This window comes from Schistocerca piceifrons, chromosome 3, assembly GCF_021461385.2.
Source record: "Schistocerca piceifrons isolate TAMUIC-IGC-003096 chromosome 3, iqSchPice1.1, whole genome shotgun sequence".
In the NCBI taxonomy this organism is placed as follows: domain Eukaryota; kingdom Metazoa; phylum Arthropoda; class Insecta; order Orthoptera; family Acrididae; genus Schistocerca; species Schistocerca piceifrons.
Genome location: NC_060140.1, coordinates 229,967,953 through 229,991,521, shown reverse-complemented (window position 1 = coordinate 229,991,521; position 23,569 = coordinate 229,967,953). Strand labels below are relative to the sequence as shown.

The following is a 23,569-nucleotide window of genomic DNA, read 5'->3' as shown; positions in this document are numbered from 1 at the left end:
CAATCATGGATGCCCCATTGCGGCTGGTTAATGTGCCCCCACCAATAGAATTTTGGCCCTCATTAACCAACGCATCCAACCAGTTGCCCTTAACTTACTCTACCATTTCAAAGACGTGAACCACTTCCTTTTCATTGATCGTCCACCACCGTCCCTACCCCTTCACCACCTGGATCTCTACTCGTCACTCTTGACGCCGCCTCTTTATACGCCAACATCCCTCATGCTCACAGTCTTACCGCTATTGAACAGTACCTTTCTCAATGTCCAGACTTCAAACCTACTACCTCTTTCCGCATACACCTTACTACCTTCTTCATAACCCGCAACTACTTCTCATTTGAAGGGAAGGTATACAAACAAATTTGCGGCACAACCATGGGCACCCTCATGGCATCCTCACATGCCAACCTTTTTATGGGCCATGTAGAGGATACCTTCCTAGCCTCTCAAAATACCAAACCACTAGCCTGGTTTAGGTTCATTGATGAGATCTTCATGATCTGGAGTTAGAGCCAAGACACCCTTTTTGATCCTTCACAACCTCAACACCTTCTGCCCCATCTGTTTCTCATGGTCCTCCTCAACCCAGCCTGCCACCTTCCTAGTTGTTGACCTCCTTCTCTCTGATGGCTCCATCTGCACCTCTGCCCACATTGAAACCACCAACAGTACCTGCACTTTGGCAGCTGTCATCCCTTTCATGCTGAAAAATCCCTCCCATACAGCCTGGCCACCTGGGGCGGCATATCTGCTGTGACGAAAACTCCCTTGCTCAATATACTGAGTATCTCACCAAGGCCTTCACAGACAGGCACTATCCCCCAGACCCAATCTGCAAACAGCTCACTCGTACCATTTCCCCTCACACCCCCAATCCTCCCACCATGTGCAAGAACCAGCCACAAGGGAGTGTCCCCTTCATCACCTAGTATGACCTCAGCCTGGAATAATTCTTCGCCAGGGCTTTGATTACCTATCATCATGCCCTGAAATGAGTCATCCTACCTGATATACTTCCCACCCCTCCTAAAGTGGTGTTGTCACCCACCCAACCTTCACAACATCCTAGTTCATCCCTATGCCACTCCCAATTCCAACCCCTGGCCACAAGGTTCATATCCCTGTTGAAGACCCAGATGTGAAACATGTCAATTCCACCCACCCAGCACTTCATAGTCCAATCCTGTCACAGGTTTATCCTATCCCATCAGGGGCCAGGCCCCCTGTAAAAGCTGCCATGTCATGTACCAACTCTGCTGCAAAGATTGCACAGCTTTTTATATTGGTATGGTTACCAACCAGCTGACCCCTGGAATAAATGGCCACTGCCGGACTGTGTCCAAGAGCAAAGTAGAACACGCTGTAGCACAACATGCAGCTGAACATAACACACTTGATTTCGATGGCCCTGTACCAATACATCCACCTGTCTTTCCCTACTCCTCTTCTTTTTTGCTCCTTTTTTCCCCACCTCCCTGCCCCACAACCACCTGTTGGCAGCCTAGTCCTTGCACACACCACCAGATGGTGTTCCTGTCTCTGCTACCCATACACTACTGTCCCTTCCACATCTCCACCCCTCCAGATTGCTCTGGCATACCGTGTGATAGCTGCATCATGGCCTGAGATGCTGGAGTTGGCGGTTGTGAGTGCGTGAGGTGTGCCTGTTTGTGTGTATGAATGGTGTGTGCGTCTCTCATTACTGATGAAGGCTGTTGCTGAAAGATTTATGTAAGCTTCTTTTAATTATGCCTGTCTGCAACTTCGCGTGTCTTCTTTACAGTATGTAGCAATCTGTCTTTTCTTACATTGTTGTTACCATCAAATACAAATTATCAAAAAAGTTTATTACCATAGTATGAAAATTGCTGAGAGAGATAACTATTTGTAATTATATATTGAGATATTATAAGTAAAGATAGAAAAGGTGGAGGTAGTAGGTGAGTTGATACCATCTCTATGGAACAAGATATTGATAAATGAAAGAATGTTTTGTAGATAGAGGAAAACATGCTCGAAAAAGGGTAAGATAATACAAAGTAGACAAGGAATTTAAAAAGTGAGTGATATAAAATGGAGTAAAAATGACAGTAGATGTATACAAAATTTAAAAAGACAGGAGAATAGAACAATTCTGGAATTAAGGAAAAGAAAGTTCATCAGATATCAGTATTTTTGTATTCATCAGCTCTTTGCAGTTTCTACATCTTCCATCACAACTGTCCTTTTGTAGTTAACATCATGTTTATATAACCACTACGCTCTTCCCTTCTCTCAAGCTCCAACGCCCTGTTGATTTCTATCCATGGAAGATACATACTTCCTTTTCTCCTTCAGTCAATTCTCAGCCAGTTTGAAGGAAAGTTAACAACATTGTTTCCATTACCTTGTCTACAAAATTGTGTTTATGGTATCAGCATGATTGGCCAGTTTCAGCCCAGTATCAAGTGCTAAGAATTATGAACATCAAAATTATTTCAAAAGATCAGTTGTTTGAAGCCAACACAGTGAAAGGGAGCTGTCATGCATCCTAATACAGTAATGATCACCACCTGATTAGATGTTATTGAACACACTGTGTGCACATTTTCAAGTAAGTGTATTAACCTTCAGTGAATTTATGTGTGTGATAGCCCATATGAAAAAGGTTTGATTGAAGAAAGCAAAAAAACCATACACTTTATTTTATATTAGTACTGGTAATTATTTGCTTTGAGCCTATGTATTCAAAAAAGACTAGTATTCATTTACAATTTACCCACCACATAAATTCTGTATTTATTAATAGATTCCTGTTGAATAAATTAATAAGTGGCAGTTTTAAATCAAACTTAAAGTTACCATGGCTTGGTATCAACATTTATTGCAATCTTATTTTGGGTGAAGGCTGTGTATAAGCATCACAGTGTGGTAATTTTCTTGGAAATTTTAAAACATTGAGGACTAAAGCTATTCCTTACAGAATGCAAGAATGTAATGTACTGCCTGCTTTTTACTGTGATATTTGTGTCCCCTTCTTGGTGTGCTGTTGGTGGTTGTGTTCCCTTTCTGCTCCCATACTTTGTGTTCTGGAACACCGCTGTTGGACTGGGGCTTTCCTCCTTTCTCCTGCAGGAAGACTTGATTGCGGTAAGCTAGCTTTGTGTTCCTCGATTTCTACTGTTAATTGCATCTACACACATGAGGTAGTTGTAGTTATACAAATGGTACTTCCTCACTTAATTTAGCAGAAGAATTATTATTGACTTTGCTTAAGCTGTATGTTTATTGCTTGCACTATGAAATCTTAGAAGTGACATTTCTCCAGCACACTGTTCATAATAGTTATCACACCATCTTTAAAATTCCTGAGAATGAAAAAATATATAATATGTTGTAAGTGTTCTCATGAAATTATTGTAAGTGTTCTTATGAATGATTTCAAGAAGTGAAACAAAGCAATCTAGTTTATGTATATAACATATCACATGCATGCTAGAAAGAATTGTTGTGAGAATGAATAATAACACTGTGTGTTTCCATGCAACCTCCCCATCCCCACGTCTCTCTCTCTCTCTCTCTCTCTCTCTCTCTCTCTCTCTCTCTCTCTCTCTCTCGCTAGTTTATGTATATAACATATCACATGCATGCTAGAAAGAATTGTTGTGAGAATGAATAATAACACTGTGTGTTTCCATGCAACCTCCCCATCCCCACGTCTCTCTCTCTCTCTCTCTCTCTCTCTCTCTCTCTCTCTCTCTCGTTACCCTTTGACTAGCCAGAGTAAAAAACACACACTCTCACACACTCACTCACTCCTATATGCTGCATGATGCTGACTGGACGAACAGTGCCAGTGCTATTTTTCAGCAGCTGGACTGATTGTGGTGGAGGTGGTGTCAGGTGTAGTGGGTAGAGGGAGAAGGAGGCAGGGAGAGGAACTGGGAATAGGTGGCTAGCAGCTCAGAGGGAGGCGACAGTTTGCCGACTAGGAATGCACTAGGGAGGGGTGGTAGGTATATGAACTGGCATGATTGTAGCTACCGGTGGGAAACAGCACATGCTGAAGGAACGTGAATAGTGAGGAGGTGAAATGACTAAAAAGGGGAACTTTAGGGCATAGGATGAGGGGACAGTGGGTTACCTGAAATTGAGGCCAGGACAATTATGGGAGTGGAGGATATGTTGTAAAGATAACTCCCATCTGCGTAATTCAGAGAAGCTGGTGGTTGAGGGAAGTATCTAGATGGCTTGGTTTGTGAAGCACCTATTGAAACTGAGCTTGTTGTGCCATTGGGTGGTTAGTTTGTTCTTGACAACAGTTTGGCAGTTGTCATTCATTCTGGTGGACAGTTTGTTTGCAGTCATACCAAAATAAAGCTGTAAAAAGTTTGCAGCAGAGTGGTACATGATATGGCTGCTTTAACAGGCAGCCTGACTTCTGATCACGTAGGGTAAATCTGTGACAGGAATGGAGTAGGGGGTGCTCGGAGGAACAGTTTTGCAGGTCTTATACCATGGTGCACCGCAGGTGTATGGTCCTTGTGGCAAGGGGTTAGGAATGGGAATGGGAGTGGCAGTGGCAGTGGGAGTGGGAGTGGCACACGGATGGACTAGAATTTTGTGTAGATTGGGTTGGTGATGGAAAACCACTTCAGGAGAAGTGAGAAGGATCTAGGGTAGATTTCCCTCGTTTCAGGGTAGGATGAGAGATAATCAAAGCCCTGGCGAAGGTTATGGTTATTCCAGTCCAGGGTGATATTGGGTGACAGGGGCGCCGCTCCTTAGTAGCTGATTCTCTGGGCTGATGGGAGGATTGGGGATGTGTGGGGATATGGCACAAAAATCTGTTTTTGGTCTATGTTTGGGGGGTATTATCAGACTGTGAAGTCCTTTGTGAGGCCTTCAGCATTGTGGACAAGGGAGTTCTCATCACTGCAGACTTGTTGTTCATGGGTGGCTAAGCTTTTGGGAGGGATTTTTAGTGATTTTGGTTACTGATAAAGAAAAAAATACCACTACAATAGTTCTGGACATCTTAAACCAGATATTTACAGATTTTGAAAACTAAGAGTAAGTTTCAGTTGCTTTATATGGCCTAAGTAAACCATAAAACATTAAAAAATATTGCTTTAGAAGTTTGAGTTTGAGTAAACAGTATGTAAGAGTGAGAAAACTATTGAAAGAGGTGTTTTGCAGGGATCAGTTCTTGGATGTTCTTTTTTATAATGGGAATCAATGACTTGCCACATCATTTGCTCCAAACTGTGATCTGTTATGCAGATAACACAGCCTTGATTACTGCCCAACAAGACAAAATAATATTAAAACAAATGTTACTGGAAGCACTAGGTGCTGCAGTGAAATGGTTCTCATTCAATTAACTTGTGTTTAAACCAGGTAAGATTCACCGTCTTTTGTTAGGACTATCAAACAATACAGAAAGTAAGTTAGTAAGCTTCATATTGTCTCCAGGTTGGCTTGAGAAGAACATGTCTGTCGTATTTGCAAAAGAGTGTCAAAGGTAACATAACTAATGTGGAAACTGAGAGATGTAGTTATTTCTGAATATCTAAGATTACATATTTCGGACTTGACTCTCACATTTTGTATGAGCTGCTGTTATGGAGACACACTTCTCATATAAGTGATGTATTGAAAATACAAACAGAAAAAAAATCTTACATGAGATATGTGTAGTGCTAGTCCAAGAGATCACGTAAGATACAATTGTCAGTCTGTATGTATGTCACCTTTCTACGTGTTAAACTAAATATTACAGAATTTTCTGTAAGAGGAGATATTCATCGCACAACACTAGTGAAAAAATTAAACTTGGTTTTCCAAGGTACTGACTCATAAAAGCAGGCCACTCATCCAGCATCAGCTTCCTACAACTCTTTAATAGATTAGCACCTTCAGGTTGGTCCATGTCTTGGAATTTCTTTCAAAGTAAAGTATATAGCTGGATGGCTGAAAACCCATTTTGTAATATAGGAGAACTTTTTGATGTACATAGTGTAAAATGATATGTTAAAATTCAAAATGCTTGACTATGTGGCTGTAATTATGTGTGTTTGTAATTAAAGAGAGTCTAAGATTATATACATGGTATGTCAAACCTTTTGGGTCAAACTGAAACAAGTGATTGTGGCTCCACAGCTGATTATATGAGATAGGGAACCAATGGTCAGAAATGTGTATTTATTGTGATACGGATATACACAGTGTGCACCACATAACAACAACATAGCTCATAGTAAATTGTTCAAAGGGATGAGTGCCAGTCTCAATCCATGTATTGCAACAGTGCATACAGTTCTTGAAGACTGTACCTCTTCTTGTTGTCCCTGAAAGGATGTGGTTTCAGCACGACGCACCAGCCCATTTTGCTGTTACTGCCCGTGAGCATCTGAACAACACATACCCTCATCATTAGACTGAAAAGGGAGGTCCTGTCCCATGGCCAGCACGATCACGAGATCTCGCACCTCTGGAGTTTTTCCTCTGGGGTTACGTCTAGAAACAGATGAAGACATGCTGGCTAGGGTCCAAGCTGCCTGTCTTCTGGTACAACAGACACCAAGGATCTTTGAGAGAGTGTGGCAGAACTTCATGCACCATTGCCGTGCATGCATTGAGACTGGCAGTCATCACTTTGAACAATTACTATGAGCTAGATTGTTATTATGTGGTGTACACTGTGTATATCTGTAACAAAATAAATATGCATTTCTGACCATTGGCTCCCTATTTCAGTATACCCACTATCACCTGTTTCAGTTTGACCCAAAAGATTTGAATCAGCTTGTATGTTTGCAATTATGTATAAGAAGGAGGTTCCAGAGGCACCACAACTGTAAGATTTCTGTACAAGACATATAACAATTAGTATTGGCCACTTGCGCCCGCATCTCGTGGTCATGCGGTAGCGTTCTCGCTTCCCACGCCCGGGTTCCCGGGTTTGATTCCCGGCGGGGTCAGGGATTTTCTCTGCCTCGTGATGGCTGGGTGTTGTGTGATGTCCTTAGGTTAGTTAGGTTTAAGTAGTTCTAAGTTCTAGGGGACTGATGGCCATAGATGTTAAGTCCCATAGTGCTCAGAGCCATTTTATTGGCCACTTGGGCCACTGAGCTGAGAGGGGCACCAGTGGAACCCAAGAGCAAGATTTGTATAAGTGTGTATCACAATTAATAATGAAAACTGAAACATGTGAAAGTGTATGAGGGGTAAAGGGTCAGGGCTGGGCACCAAATAAAAAGTCACTTGTGTGGAAAAATTTTCTTGAACTAGTCCTATCCAAGTTAGTTGTTATTGTAGTACTGGTATCTGAAGAGTAAACAAAATTTTAATATTTGTAGGCTATGTGAAAAAATTTTTGAAAGAACTCTACAAACTGACAACAGATTAAATTCATTTGTAAAAAATGGTGGGGTTGGCTGTTCAGTGAGTGAGGAAAACAGTTCACTGTGTATAGAAGGTGCTAAGCAGTGGACAGCCATACAACAAAAAGTTGAACATTGCCTCTGCTTAGCACTTCATCTATTCAGTTGGCAGTTGACTTTACTCATTCCACTGTCTGTTATTGACAGGAGACATTTGACTTGCCTTTTTTACCCACCAGTAAAAACATTAAAGCTCAGGACATTCTGTTATGTTTCAATACTTTCTTTGGCCATCTCAACAATGCAGCCTTGTTGTACCACTATCTTAAACTGTGTATGCTCTCAAGGGCATAACTACCAAATGTTTACTAGAGAACCTTAGATATCTCCCAACACCTCATATCCATATCTACAGACCTCATTAATCCATGTAAACAACAGCTGCCCATTATATTCCTGACTGCTACCCTTGTTGCCTTTAAAGTAATAATTGAATGGTTTAATTCTATCCCACATCTTGCTGCTTACTGTTTACTATAATTCTCTGTACTCCACTGTTCTTGTTTCAGCCTTGATCACTCCTGAACATTCATTGAGCATCAGTTATTCTCCATTGCTTCAGCATTTCCACCAATGCTGGATTGGACTACAGAATTTCTTGACTGTCTGAATTTATTTTTGCAGATAAGATTCAACTGCTCTCTCTCTCTCTCTCTCTCTCTCTCTCTCTCTCTCTCTCTCTCTCTCCCTCCCTCTCTCTCTCTCTTTCCCTCTCCCTCTCTACCCCCCCCCCTCTCTCTCCCTCCCCCCTCCCTCTACCCCTTCCCCACTACTTTGATGTGATCTCCATTATACGGAAGCCAACAACAAAGTTTACCATATACCAACCCTAAACAGACAAGTCTTGAATCTTGATAGACACTATTGCTTTCAGCTGAAATATTTCCTGAAAACTTTGCAAGTGCAAACTATAACTCAAGTTGGGTTAACTGCATTCACCTAGACTCAGTTACAATAATATCTCGTGTAGATATCTTCCCTCCCCTCCCCCTCCCCCCCATCTCCCCCAGCCCACCCCACTTCTCCCTACCCTTCTTCATCCATTTCTACGATCTCTTTCCCACCCGCATCATATATTTTCAACTGCTCTTATGTGTTGTGGCTTTAAATATCTTTATTTTTCTTAATTCTTTCTTCCTTGCCACCACACATTACCCATATTTGCTTCTATCTAACTTTTGAACTATTCTCTTTGTCACTTCAAATTCCTCATATTTTGTATCCCTCATTTTTCATGACCATTGAATCAATGAAGGTCAGCCCTGATTTCTCTCTTTTGGCATACAATGCTTAAGGTCATGGGTACTTAATGCCCAAATGGTCCCTTGTTGTCTCTGTTGCCAGATAAAGAAAATGTTGTTTCTGGAAATCAATATTTTTTGTCATATTTCTGTCCTCCACTTTTTTTCACTTTTTATTCATATGCATAGCCTGGTAAGTAAAAGTTTCCCTATCTTTTTTTGGTTGTACAGGGTAGGCAAAATAAAAATAGCCCAGAAAATATTTGTAAGGCTGATGCAGAACCGACCCTTGTTAATGAACTAACCCATAACAAAAAATGCTGGGAACTGAGATTTCAGTGCACCTATTGGTTGTTGTCAAATGCCTGCACTTCAGCGTCTGTCACATGCTCTGTCCCGAGTGTGTCTCTATATCATTTTTCACCTCTTCAGATGAGGCGTGATTCAGCCTGTCAGGATGGGTAGACTCAGAGCATGCACTATCATGCGACAGAAAGACCTCATAAGTACTGTTAAGAGCCATTGCTTAATCTCAAGACTTGTATTTGAGGTGCAGTGTGGGGTGTCCGCATTGTAGCACCCAACCAAAAATATGTCCAGAAACTGCTTAATCCATATGTGGATTGACTGATAGAAGATGAATGACAGTATGGATATTTTCAGAAAACAGTGAGACAGCACGTAACACTTAATAATGTTGTCATGAATGCATGAGGCATTGAGTGAGGAGAGGACAGTCAGCAGAGGTAGTGTAATGCTCACTGTGATTTTTACCTGTGGGACAAATTTAAGGGTCAGGTGTAGTCAAATAATCATCACACTGGAAGAGCTTAAGTAGAACATTGAAAATGCTATTGCTGCTATCCTGACACAGTCCCTTTCACTGTTCAGAGTTGTCACTAACCCCCCCCCCCTCCCCCCCCCCCCCCAAAAAAAAAAAAATGTAAACAAAAATGCATGAGCAGCACCTATTAGGCGGAGTGGGTCCAACAGCCGATCAGTTCCAGTGATTCCACCAGGAAGGAGATACAAGGCTCATGTTGTCTGTAATTCAACCATGCCTAGACGGTCAATACCGCGGTTCAATCACGTCCGCATTGTTACTTAGTGCCTGGAAGGGCTCTCAACAAGGGAAGTGTCCAGGCATCTCGGAGTGAACCTAGGCGATGTTAAGTTCGAGTCTTGGTCCGGCACACAGTTTTAATCTGCCAGGAAGTTTCATATCAGCGCACATCTCATTGTGGAAGGTGATGTTGTTCGGACATTGAGGAGACACAGAGAGACAGGAACTGTCAATGACATGCCTCATTCGGGCCGCCCAAGGGCTACTACTGCAGTGGATGACTGCTACCTATTGTTTATGGCTCAGAGGAACCCTGACAGCAATGCCACCATGTTGAATAATGCTTTTCGTGCAGCCACAGGACATCATGTTATGAATCAAACTGTGCGCAATAGGCTGCATGATGCGCAACTTCACTCATGACGTCCATGGCAAAGTCCATCTTTGCAACCACGACACCATGCAGCACGGTACAGATGGGCCCAACAACATGTCAAATGGACCACTTAGGATTGGCATCACATTCTCTTTACCAATGAGTGTTGCATATGCTTTCAACCAGACAATTGTCAGAGACGTGTTTGGAGGCAACCCGGTCAGGCTGAATGACTTAGATTCACTGTCCAGCGAGTGCAGCAAGGTGAAGGTTCCCTACTGTTTTGGGGTTTCATTATGTGGTGCCAGCATCTGCCACTGGTGGTCATGGAAGGCGCCGTAACAGCTGTACGATATGTGAATGCCATCTTCCAACCGATAGTGCAACCATATTGGCGGCATATTGGCGAGGCATTTGTCTTCATGGACGACAATTTGCATCCCCATCGAGCACATCTTGTGACTTCATTCAGGATAATGACATCGTTCAACTAGAGTGCCCAGCATGTTCTCCAGACATGAACCCTATCGACATGCCCCGATAGATTGACAACTGCTGTTTATGGACAACATGACCCACCAACCACTGTGAGGGATCTACACTGAATTGCAATTGAGGAGTGGGACAATCTGGACCAACAGTTCCTTGATGAACTTGTGGATAGTATGCCACGACAAATGCAGGCATGCATCAATGCAAGAGGACGTGCTACTGGGTATTAGAGGTACCGTTGTGTACAGCAATCTGGATCACTACCTCTGAAGGTCTTGCTGTATGGTGGTACAATATGCAATGTGTGATTTTCATGAGCAATAAAAAGGGTGGAAATGATGTTTGTGTTGATCTCTATTCCAAATTTCTGTACAGGTTCCGGAACTCTCAGAATTGAGATGATGCAAAACTTTTTTTGATGTGTACTTTCAATGAGAGGCATTTGTAATTTGGCTTCATCTATTTTGTGAAATATTGTTTGAAATCAGTGTATCAGTGAAACATACAGAACAGTACTAATACAAAAACTCTTGCTTCTAAAGGCAAATATTCCATGCTCATGAGACTAAAGTAACAGAGTTTGCTTTAGAGATAAGCTAAAGAATAATTTAGTAAACAATAGTGAATTCTGAAGCAAATTTTCAGCTATTCTCATTCTCAAAGATAAGCTATTTGTTTAAATAAATTGCAACCTAATAATATCATCATCATCATTATTTAAGACTGATTATGCCTTTCAGCATTCAGACTGGAGCATAGCCCCCCTTATAAAATTCGTCCATGATCCCCTATTCAGTGCTAACATTGGTGCCTCTTCTGATGTTAAGCCTATTACTTCAAAATCATTATTAACCAAATCCAAGTACCTTCTCCTTGGTCTGCCCCGACTCCTCCTACCCTCTACTGCTGAACCCATGAGTCTCTTGGGTAACCTTGCTTCTCCCATGCGTGTAACATGACCCCACCATCTAAGCCTGTTCGCCCTGACTGCTGCATCTATAGAGTTCATTCCCAGTTTTTCTTTGATTTCCTCATTGTGGACACCCTCCTGCCATTGTTCCCATCTACTAGTACCTGCAATCATCCTAGCTACTTTCATATCCGTAACCTCAACCTTGTTGATAAGGTAACCTGAATCCACCCAGCTTTCACTCCCATACAACAAAGTTGTATCAGATAATATCAGATAAATTTTTCAATCATGGTGGCTTCTTGTAACTTAATGCAGTTTTATGTCACTGCATATTATAAAGTTCCCTACCACTTTTTCTGTCCATAAGCAAAGCCTTATCCCAGTAATTGCTATAGGGCTTTTGATATAGTTTTCACTAATAGACAGATAGAGTCACTTGGAATGTTTGTTTATTTAATTTGTTACTACTACATCATACAAGTCATTGATCCATAGATACTTTGTCCTACTTGTGTTAAGTCTAGTAGTACAATAGTAAATTCTGAAGCAAATTTTCAGCTGCTCTCATTCTCAAAGGTAAGCTATTTGTCTAAGTAAATTGCAACCTAATAATATCATCATCATCATTTAAGACTGATTATGCCTTTCAGCGTTCAGTCTGGAGCATAGCCCCCCTTATAAAATTCCTCCATGATCCCCTATTCAGTGCTAACATTGGTGCCTCTTCTGATGTTAAACCTATTACTTCAAAATTACTTAAATTTTTAGTGAACATCAGAATGGTACACAAAAGTATTAAGTGCTGTTTATGGCATGGCTGTGGAGGTGGAATTAAGGCACCTCAGATACTCGTTTATGAGTCTAGTCTCTTCTCAATGTGAATAAGATATAACACACAGTTGCAGGAACTGTAACAGTGCCAGGAATGCAATTGCTGTGAGACGTATGCAACCTCTTTCCAACGCTGGGCTCCTTTGTAAATGTGTAACTGGTTGTTCTGGTTTCTTATGCTGGCATCACCTTGCATGAACAAAATATTGTCATTTTCCTTACACTGTCAAAATTAGCAATCCGGATCACCACCCTGAAGCTCTTGCTGTATGGTGGTACAACATGCAATGTGTGATTTTCATAAGCAATAAAAAGGGTGGAAATGATGTTTATGTTGATTTCTATCTCAATTTTCTGTACAGGTTCCAGAACTCTCAGAATTGAGATGATGCAAAACTGTTACTGTCAGAACTGTAACAACCGAGTTTCAGGAATTGTTGAGCTAATAACATGCCTGCATTGATCAGTTCCTATCAAATGAATTTTGACGGCATCTTTTACAACTGGGACCCAGGATATGTGGAAGAATCTTCATTGTAAACCATATATCACATTCTATGCAGATATCACAATTTTTCTGCTCTGATATAAATATCTGGATCAAGATAACATATAAGTTGGTGTAGTAAATGATGCAAAGCATGAGTATCCCTGAATCCACACTAACATGGTGTATATTTATACACACAGTGAGCTTAAGATGACTCATTAAAGTGACTTGCTCCTCTCCTCTTCTGTAAATTGATTGGCTCCTTTGTTAAACAATGTCTGGATGTAGCTACATTGTCAGACTAATCAGACTTCTGATACAAGCCCCAGTCTAGCCACTAGGGCAAGTGACACTAGTGTGATCCCCCTTAAAACTCTGTACTGGTTTTTGATGCGAACCTCAAACCTTTGCCTTTTCCTGGCAGTTTCCTTGTCAATTGAGCTATCCAAGCACAACTCACAACCCATCCTCACAGCTTTACTTTCACCATTACCTCTCTGCTGCCTCCGAGACTTCACTGAAGTTCTCCTGCAAACCATGGGGCACGAGCACTGCTGGAAGAAAGGATTCTGCAGACAAATGGTTCAACCACAGGTATGGAATGGTTCCAGGATGGAGGTGATACTCCTGTATTTATGTTTTGTTGTGTCCTGCCTGCTCGTCGAATATGGCGTGCCTAGGAAACCTGCTTTCTCGGATCACTAGACTACAATTCAAGCAATTTGTATTAATGAACTTTTATTACAGTGACATAAATGACAATACTTAACTTTGAGAGTTTACATTGTTGTGTCGCAAGCAATGTGCGACAGACAAAATAAGAAATCTCATCAGTGTAGACAATGCGTAATACAAGTGAAATTATACAGTCTCTAAATTGCTGCTATAGAACCGGTAGGACAGCTAGTCTTCCATTGGGCTGCGGCCAGGCGGCGCGGCACTTATGTCCTCTTTGTGTAGATGCTGCCGCTGTCTCGGTTTTTGTCCTAGAGAAGGGTCGGTCAGTGACCTATTAGCTGACGTCTTCTTCACATCCTTTCTGCTGTAACATTCATGACCGGCATGCTGGTGCTTGATGTTACGCTGGAACATGTTCCTCCTTGGAAAGGGAGCTGTGTGTGCTTTGCCTCTACCACCCTGTTAGTCTGCCTCTGTACCAGCCAATGTATCCATATTCCATACCACATATAGGACGGTAGGTTGTCCCAATGAGTTTACTAGGATTATTCATCTTTCCATCTGAAGATAGCATCCAACTGTCTCTTGTAATGATGTCATAATATTTTCCAGCACAAAATTCATGTAAATCAGGCCACCAAGAAGCAGAAGTATTTTATGGCAAATGTGACATGGGAGGAATAGTGTGCAGAGATCATGACGCCAGAAAGTAAATGTAGGAACCAAGATTCTGGAGGGGTGGGGGTGGGGAGTTATGGAGATTTCAAGAGGACTGTTAGAACCTTAGTATAAACTGAGGTGTTTTGTATGATGTGATATGTAAAGAACAGAATTTCTCTGTTGTCCATTACAGTGGCTCATATAGTCTACCTCCATGATCTAGTAGTTAGCATTGTTACTGAAGCAGTGGTCCCAGGCTCAATATCTGGTGACCATTTCAGATTTTTCTGCAGAGAGGTGGTCTGGAATGCGAGCTACTGTACTTCTTGAGATCAAGTGAGTAACTACTTAATAAATTGAGTAGTGAAATTGTCACTCTAGCTGCCAAAAAGGTATCAAATCAAAATTCTGTTGGCAGACTGAGAGCCACATGACATTTTGATCATATGTAGAAGATGCAGTGGAAGTTGAATATGATAAACCTTATCCATGCTTGAGAAAAGACGTCATTTCACTGGGCTCTTTTTTCAAAATCTTACTTTATTCAGCACTATTACTTTCCGTGACCTGTCAAGCACATCTCTGACAGATATGGATACACTGTCCTTGTCTCATAATAGTTGTAGAGAACAGACAGCAGTCATTTATTTGTTCCATCATTGGGAAACTAAAACAAAGAATAATAAAGAAAAACACAAATTCAACATATCTTTTCCCATATACTCTACATTACTGAAAATCTTTAGAAATGCAGTTTAGAAGTTACTTGACAGTATTATGAAAAGGATAGATTGCTACTCACCATATAATGCGGAGACATTGAGTCAGACAGGCACAACAAAAAGGCTGCTAAACTAGTAAGCTTTTGTTCAAAAGGCTGCCTTCTGAATCAGACAAAATCACAATGGTTGCATAACTTCCAACAGTGCTACAGAGCTGGGAGATGAACATAGCGAAATTTCAAATAAAGCCTCAACTTGATGATGCACGTCAAACTGCGGAATCGGCCCGAAAATTTGTAAATGAGATGAACAAACTCGACTCTGACTGATCGGGATTTGAAGAGGAAATGCATATGAAAGGAACCCTGAAAATCACTGGTACATAGAGAGTTGTATCAAAGTCAGCTAACAGCAACTCACCCACACATGTGGCCAAAAGCTTACTTGTTCGGCAGTCTTTTTGTTATCCCTTTGTGCGACTCATCCCCCCCACTTTATGGTGAGTAGTAGTCTGCACTTTTCATAATACTGTCATTATTCCATTCTGAATTTTCAATATTCAGAAGTTACTTCTTAGTACAGCAGTCTTATGAAGTTCACTGTGTGACAGCAAGACTGATGTACAGAAAATAATTACGTTTTCCTGTGTGTGTGTGTGTGTGTGTGTGTGTGTGTGTGTGTGTGTATAGTGGTTCTCAGAAGTTTGTGGACAGCAGTAGGTCTGCAGCATTTCACACACCCACCATTGAAGTACCATAAAATCTTAGCACTTTTTAGTAAAATCGTACACCAGATCAGAGATTTTGATGCAAAAATAGCTGTTGATTATGAAGTGTAATGACAACATGAATCAGGCAGTTAGGAATTTATCTTAAAGTAACTGGTGTTAAATACTTTAACCGTATGTAAAATTGGAATCAAAAATTGGTTGTTTTCATTGCTTTTGTTTTTTATGTTAAATACTGATTGTTGTAGGAAGAAAATACAAGCTCAGTCACGATGTTTCTGTCATGACAGAGATACCCACCCAGAGAATGGAGCAGCTAGAATGCTCACCCCCTCCCCCCACCAACCCCATACCCTTCTCTCCTACACATTTGTACAATCATGAGATATTAAGGAGAAGTTAATTTTACATTAAACAGCATGAATAATTTTACCGAGTGATAAAGTGACTTCAGTGCTGATTGTAAGGCAAGTTACATACAAATAAACAACACGGTTCTGTGTAATGTTATGAGTAAAATCATATTTCATTAGATTGATAGAAACAAAAGACTCATTAAATGCTCAAGTACCTGAGAATTATGTTACTGTACTGGAGGACACTAATTGTGCCATTGTAGGTTATAAAATTCAACACTGGAGTGTGTTTTCAAATTACCTTTGCATTACTTATACCAAAATAACAAGGGAATTTTATAGGTTGCTAATGGAAGTGCATTTTCAAAAGGAAGGACTATGTTTTCAATTTTTAAAAAAGTTGATCTTGCTGTATAGATGTCCTATGCTACAAAATTTTAATGATTTTCCACAAATGAATAATACCATTTACTAAAATATTCTTTTTTTTATACCTGTGAAGGTAGATGTATTTACAGATTTAGATTCTTGTAAAAATGAACTACAACCAAAGCATCCAGAGTTGTGTTTTTTTAACCATTTAACGAAGTCACTGCTCTAGCTAGTTAATGAACGTCATTCCTTCCTGAAGTAACTGAACTATTTTCCCAGTAAGAATTAATGCAAGGTTTTATTAATCCTTTCCTGGATGCGTATGCTTCACTATTTAACTTCATTTCTTAATTCTGCCACATGGACCTACTTGACTGTGCTTTGGAAAACACTGGAGCTCTTAAAAAATTATCTTTTGCAGTCTCCATATGAGGAATCTTCTTTTCTTAGATATCTTAAACCACCACATTCTGGCTTGAGAAACATCATTTTCACCACTTTTAGCAGGGTATTTCTTTACGACTTTATCATAAACTGCCTGGTATTTTCATGAACTATGACATCAGTAACACTGTTGCCAAGTTGCATATTTCATTCAAATTAGCAACACTTTCATTACATATTTTGTTGCCTGTGCTTGGTTATAATTATCACTCATGTTATCTATTTTTATAAGGTGCGAAAGTAGTTGACTTTTCCCATTTTAAACTCATTTGCAGGTTCAGATTGAAAATAAATAAATAAAAGAAATAATTGACATTAGTTTGTAATTCCTTTCTCAACAAATGTTATGGAATTTGTATTTTTACTCTTAGCTTTGCTACTGTCAATTTATTTATTTTACTGTGTGGTGTCCTACAGATTAATGAACTTGAAAACCCTGAAAAAACCTACACAACAATGTAATTTAAGAGAAGGCACAGTGAATTGAAGTGAACCAAAACAACGTAGCAGCTGATGCTACAGCCAGTCAGTAATACGCATTATGAATATTTTTCCACTAAATCGTTTTTCTACAAGTATTACAATGTCATTTATTGTTGATGGGCTACTTATTTCTAACTGTAGACACAATTCTCATTTGTATGTTTCATATTTTGGAATTTGTTCGTAAACTAAACTGTTCCTGATCCAAAACATTTACGAATCAAGGTTGGACTCTAATGGTACAATTATGATTAAAGCATAATGTATTTTTCGCACTCAAAGATGATTTTATGGAATTCATAAAGGTCACGTTCGTTGTCACTTTGATTACATAACTCTTTGATTAAAAATGCAATCAGTTTATACTTTTGTGATACACTTAATTTTGTTTGCACTTGTTTGCTTCTACCTGTACAGTCTTATATAAACTTGCAAAAGCTAATCTATTATTGCATATTGAATTGTAGAAAAGGGATCTGGCGTGTATGTTTGGGAACACATTTCTTGAGCTTCTATTATGATTTGTATCTGTTTAGTAGAAGGGTACTGTGTTTGTCTTATTTGCTTATGTGGAAAAATGTTTTTGTACTGTCTGTCTTTCAAAATTTCAGTTTGAATTATGTTTCTGTGGAAGATATAATGCAGTAGTGAACAAATTAACCTGAAGAGAGAAAAAATAAGCATTTTCTTGGGTTGTTTTTTTTCCCTTTATCATAGTACTTCCATTACAGTTGTATGTTTACATAGTTTCACTTATTAAAATAATAATACCCATATATTATTTTGAAAAGAAGGCTAAATTAAACAAGAAATGAACAGCAGCAAAATGCTAAATTTAGATTGGCATAGTTTATCAAATAAATGGAGGAGAGGCCAGATTAGAAGTTTGATTGTGTTTCTCTCCTATATTAGTTCAATAAATCCATTGTGCCACCTTAGTGTATGATTTTATGCTTTGATTTTTTGTGAATTATTTCCCTTGCATACCATGCATCAGTGATGTTAAAGCAAATTTTGGATCAGTATGGTGCAAGTTTAGCGGGTTTCAGTTAAATTTTGATTGGCTACTAGGAAGCAGCTTCATATATTAACCCTTTTAGTGCCAAATACGATCTGATCGTGATCCAGATTTTCGGCGAAAAATGCCAGTAACGATCTGATCGTGGTGCCTTTCTCATTCATTTTTTCCGTGCTTGAAGGCAAAGTTGTTAGTATTTCCTAGCGAATGAGAAAGGCATCACGATCAGATCGTTACTGGCATTTTTCGCCGAAAATCTGGATCACGATCAGATCGTATTTGGCACTAAAAGGGCTAAAAATTGGAATATTAAATGTGCAGAAGGCAATAAAACCATGCCATGCTGAATGAAGCTCACAAGATTGTCCACTGTGGACTGCAGCACAGGAAATAGCATCCAATGAGATCAGCATTTCTGTACTGACAATTTGCTGAAGATTCTTGTGACTGGAGAGAGAGAGAGAGAGAGAGAGAGAGAGAGAGAGAGAGAGAGAGAGAGAGTAGTTGTTGATGCACACCGAACAACAAAAAGTCCTTTCAAAGTACAACTCTCCACTTTTCTTCTGTATGTAGGAGTTTTCTACAAGACTAGAGAGTACACTTTGTTTAGAAATTAAAAATAAAAAAATCTGAGAGTGAACAATACAAGAATTTGGCTACAAGAAACTGCTAAAAAAAATCCTGACATTGCAACACCCATGAAAACCCAGTAGGAACCACACTTCTTAAAGGAATAACAAAAAGTGATCATTATTGATTGGCAACTCCATGGAGTGTCCTGTGCCCCACGACCAGATACTGGATATACTTGGAAGGAGAGACAGCATTGGTCGTATTTTTTGTTTTTTTGTTTTATTAACCGCAAAATCAATTTTCGGTCACTAAGTGACCGAAAATCGATTTTGCGATTAACAAACCAAAAAATACGACCAATGCTGTCTCTCCTTCCAAGTATAAAAAGTGATCAGTACAATAAAATGTTCAGAATAAAATATCATGACACGTTAAGTAGATCAGTAAACTCTTCCTCCAGCAAGGTAACATGCTGCACAATGCACCAAAGGGAACAACTACTAATTCAAATGCTGCATTGACTATTATGTTCACTTTGTATAAATCTCTTTGAAATGGTAATGGGTTGTACTGAATAACAGACTTGCTCATGAAAATGTGAAACAAGGGTTAATATATTTAGAATACATAATAAATCTTTGGTTACACTCTGGCTGTGGTAGAGTTGATTTGCAAAGAAGATAAGTTTCTGAATGTTTTAAATTTCATACATTTTACTGTGTAAAATGAAGGTTTCTAAAGAAAACTGTATGTGCTCAGATTAATTTGTTCACTGTTGTATTATATCTAATGACAGAAATTTTGAGATTTTTTTATAAACGCATGATACCTTGAGTTTGTGTACAAGCTGCATACTTCCTATTCTCTATTCTTTGAACAAATTTGTGATTTTCATTACTGTAAATGAATACCTCCCAAGACTTTTATGATTTATTAGATATGCACAGAATCTTGATTATGACATTGTCTGGATTCTGTGTGCCATCTTTTTTGCTTGTAGAGAAAAGTAGTTATACAGTTAAATTGATTTGGTTTTTGTTCATTGTAATAATTTGTTGTCCTTTGTTTATGCTGTTGCAAGTTTGTGCTTTGTTGCTGCATTGTGTGGTGATGTTTCTGTTTCAAGATGCATAACGAGAGTGACTTTGATGAAATGGCTGCATGGCTAGATGAAAGGGTAAGTGAAACGTGGGTATGCGATTGTTATACAGTAGACCTACCGTTTCAGTTGTTAAATCATTAAGCTTTTTTTGCTTTTTGCTCTTTTGTTTTGGTTTGGATAACCTTGTTATTTTTAATCATTCGTGCAGTATTTTTTTATCAGCTTCTGTTTTATGTTGTTAACTAGGTATTTTGATTTCTTCGTATTACCAAGCTGTGTGATTGAAATTATTTATGATGTAGACTAAATCTGTAGACAGATTTTGATAATATCAGTATAATGTAAAATGAAATAGCTGTATGATGGCAATGGCTGTTCAATTCTTAAATTTGGTGGTGACTCTGATGGTTAGGAATAAGCATAGCACGATAAATCCCACTGATCTTCATTGGTAAATTGATTTTTACACCACATCTGTACTGTTAATGTTTATTATAATACACATTAGGCAAGGTTGTTCCTGAAGCTTAAGACAGGCACACTTTTTTTCTCAGTACAGCATGCACTCATTACCTCACTTAAAATAAAATGAATATATAGAGTTATACAAAAACAGAGTGGTGTGCATACATTAAGTTTCACTAAATTCCCAGTTTAAATGGGTGAGATTTGGAGTCATGGTTCATTTGCACGTTGCTATAAAATAATAACAAACATGTTTTTCATTTCAGTTAAGGATCATTACTCATTCTTGTGATCTCTTTCAATAAATTTTACTTATAATCTGAACATATTTGACATGGGTAATGCTTTGCCCATCTACAGTGCAAGCATTAAGGTGATAAGAAGCATTTGCAGAGCTGAAGTCCCTTTCCAGGAGGAAGAAAGAGCAACTGCCTTCCCGCTCCTTAGCTTCGCGGTGTATGTAGATAATCTGTGTTGCACAGAGAACTAGCCCTTCAATTTTTTACCAACATATTTTTACAGAGGAAGCTGTTTCAATAGATATTAAATAAAATTTGAAATTTCCCAAAATGTGCTATCAAAAAGTCAGTTACCACCTGTTGAACTCCAAGATTTTTCAGTGAGTGATATGTCAGATGAGTGCATTGGGCATGAAAGAAGCAGGGTCTGTCTTTCAAAGAACGTTTGGATGATTGATGTCCAATTTGCATATTGCATCAGAAATCCCTTTAAGGAAAGGTACCACATCAGGGACTATAGTTTTGAAACCTGTTTAAAGCACTGATGCTTCAGAATACTTCTGTTGACGTATATGCCCCAGACCATAACTCCAGTCTTTCGTTTGATATATGCTTTATGAGATGAATGTGGTTACAGTATATAAAATTCAGATGTGCCAATCTTTCTCACATTAGCACACAAAGCTCTCATGAATACAAAATCAGAAACTGTTAACAAAGTTATCCTTCTGAAATTGTGGAAAAATACAGCACTGTACCATTTTGAATTAGGAATTTTTTCTTTCAGACAATAAAGGACCAGAAACAGTCATTTCAGACATGAAACCCACACAGAATGCTAATAACAGCTGTCTTTTTAAACTGAAGTTTTTGGATGTTTAAGCAGTAAAAAATCATCTTTGGTGACAAATAGGGTTACATTGGTATTAGGCTATAAAAGATAGGCTCTTTTCTTTAAGGTAGTGGTTATTTAGAACTGCTGTTAATGCACTGCAAAATAATGGGGTTCCATTGGTATTAGGCTATAAAAGATAGGCTCTTTTTTTAAGGTAGTGGTTATTTAGAACTGCTGTTTATGCACTGCAAAATGCTGCAAAGTCTGAAGAAATGTGTCCACCGAGATGAAAGCTTCTGCATAATCTTTCATTGATTGTGTCGATACCTGTTTACATTGTAATACATTGTGAAATTTTGAACATTCATGGGTACCGCGATACATTTGAACTGTTTTCAATTATAGGTTCAAATTGAATTGTGATCTTTTAAAATTTTTGCGAACAGTAGGCGTATTCTCATTCAGGACAATCATTCTCTAATTTCATTGTACAGTCACGTGAGAAATAGGTTATTTTTTTTTTTAGAATTTTCGGATGCTTACAAAATTATAATTTTGTAAATTACTGCTACAAGTGTTTTGGATACATAACTTATTTCATAGCAGATCTGTGTTTGTGGTTCCCAGTTCTGCCAAAGAATACATCATGCCTGAATTTCATTGTATATCAACACAAATAAATGTGTGTTTTTGATAATTTTCAGATGCGACCATTGTCCTTTGAATAACTTACAAGCAATTTGTAGTACATCAGCATTTGTGATTTAGTTACTGTAGCAGATACTACAACTAACATATTGTGTTACATCTAGTTTTCCCTTAAAGTGGAGTGGCCCTATATATTATTTGCATTTACAATAAATTATCTCTATTTTTGAGTTTGCTAACGACTGTAATTAACCTCAAAATGATTTAGGAGACTAGTAATTTTTACCACAGGTTCTTGATTTGCCTTAATAGAAATCTCATTTTTTGTATTTGCTTCAATTCTTATAGGGAATTAGCACCTTTTAGCTCAACAGATTAAAGGATAATCAGCTAGCTTAATTTAAAGTTAAATGTTCACTGCCTTGTAATGCACTGCACGAGCCAAAATGCAGCCCTGCTGTTAGTACTGTTCTCAAACACAGGATGAATTGATTGACATTCGTAAGGAGCTGGAAGTTGCCCTGACCACTGTCAAATGATTGGTAGCTGCTGCCAATTGGTGTGTTGGAAGAGCTCCCGAGAATCATGTACCTGTGATACCAGTATCAGAGATACCTCAAGTACTATCCTCTCCTGTGGATCCTGCCTCCTCAGCAGTGAGTACAGGATCTGTCATTACTCCCCCACTTGACTGCGAGTGGCTTATCATCGGTAGATCTAGGCATCCTGTACACAGTGCATGTGGACCAGGGAGGACTCAGGGTGTTATACCAATTCCCCTAACCAACAATTTTGAGGTGCTGTCCTTCTCTGAAACTGAAACTGAGCCAATGGACCTCATTTCACATGTTTTGGGGAAACCTGTTTTGTTCAATGTCAGGAGGAGGCAGGCACAAAAGGGTAGGGTTCTATTAATCATTGGCAGTTCAAACATGTGGTGAATGATGGTACCCATTAGGGAAATGGCAGCAAGAGACAAGAAAGGAGACTAGGTGCACTCAGTGTATATGCTTGGGGGCCTCATTCAACAATGTTGAATAGACTATTCCAGCAGCCATTGAGGGAACAGGGTGCAACCAAATACAGGTTGTGACACATGTTAGAACAAATTATGCCTATCATCAGGGCTCTGAAGTCATCCGTGGGTCATCCCAGTGACTGGCAGAAAAGGTTGATAAGACAAGCGTTGCACATGGAGTTTCACCAAAGCTCACAATTTACAGCATTGTCCCCAGAACTGATCGTGGCCCTTTGCTTCTGAGTCAAGTGGAAGGACTGAACCGGAGACTATGAAGGTTCTGTGGCGAGCTAGGCTATGTCTAGAACTTTAGGGTCCCCATAAGTGGGTCAGGTGTGCACTACACATCAGAGGCTGCTACTCAGGTAGCTGACTGTGTGGGATGCAGACAAGTGT

At 39.3% G+C, this 23,569-nt stretch overlaps 1 protein-coding gene across 4 annotated transcripts in view; it reads left to right on the top strand.

Annotated features, from left to right (window-relative positions):
* Nucleotides 1–23,569, top strand: part of LOC124787846 (TOM1-like protein 2) — a 132,114-nt gene that overhangs the window by 88,555 nt on the left and 19,990 nt on the right. Inside the window, exons 10-11 of one of the 4 annotated variants that reach the window (XM_047254795.1) lie at nt 3,118–3,132; nt 19,993–20,043. The exons of 1 other annotated variant lie outside the window; for it this stretch is intronic. In XM_047254795.1, the coding sequence (XP_047110751.1) occupies nt 3,118–3,132; nt 19,993–20,043 (66 nt within the window). The remainder of the gene's footprint in view (nt 1–3,117; nt 3,133–19,992; nt 20,044–23,569) is intronic. 2 more of the 4 variants (XM_047254796.1, XM_047254797.1) reach the window with 2 other exon arrangements.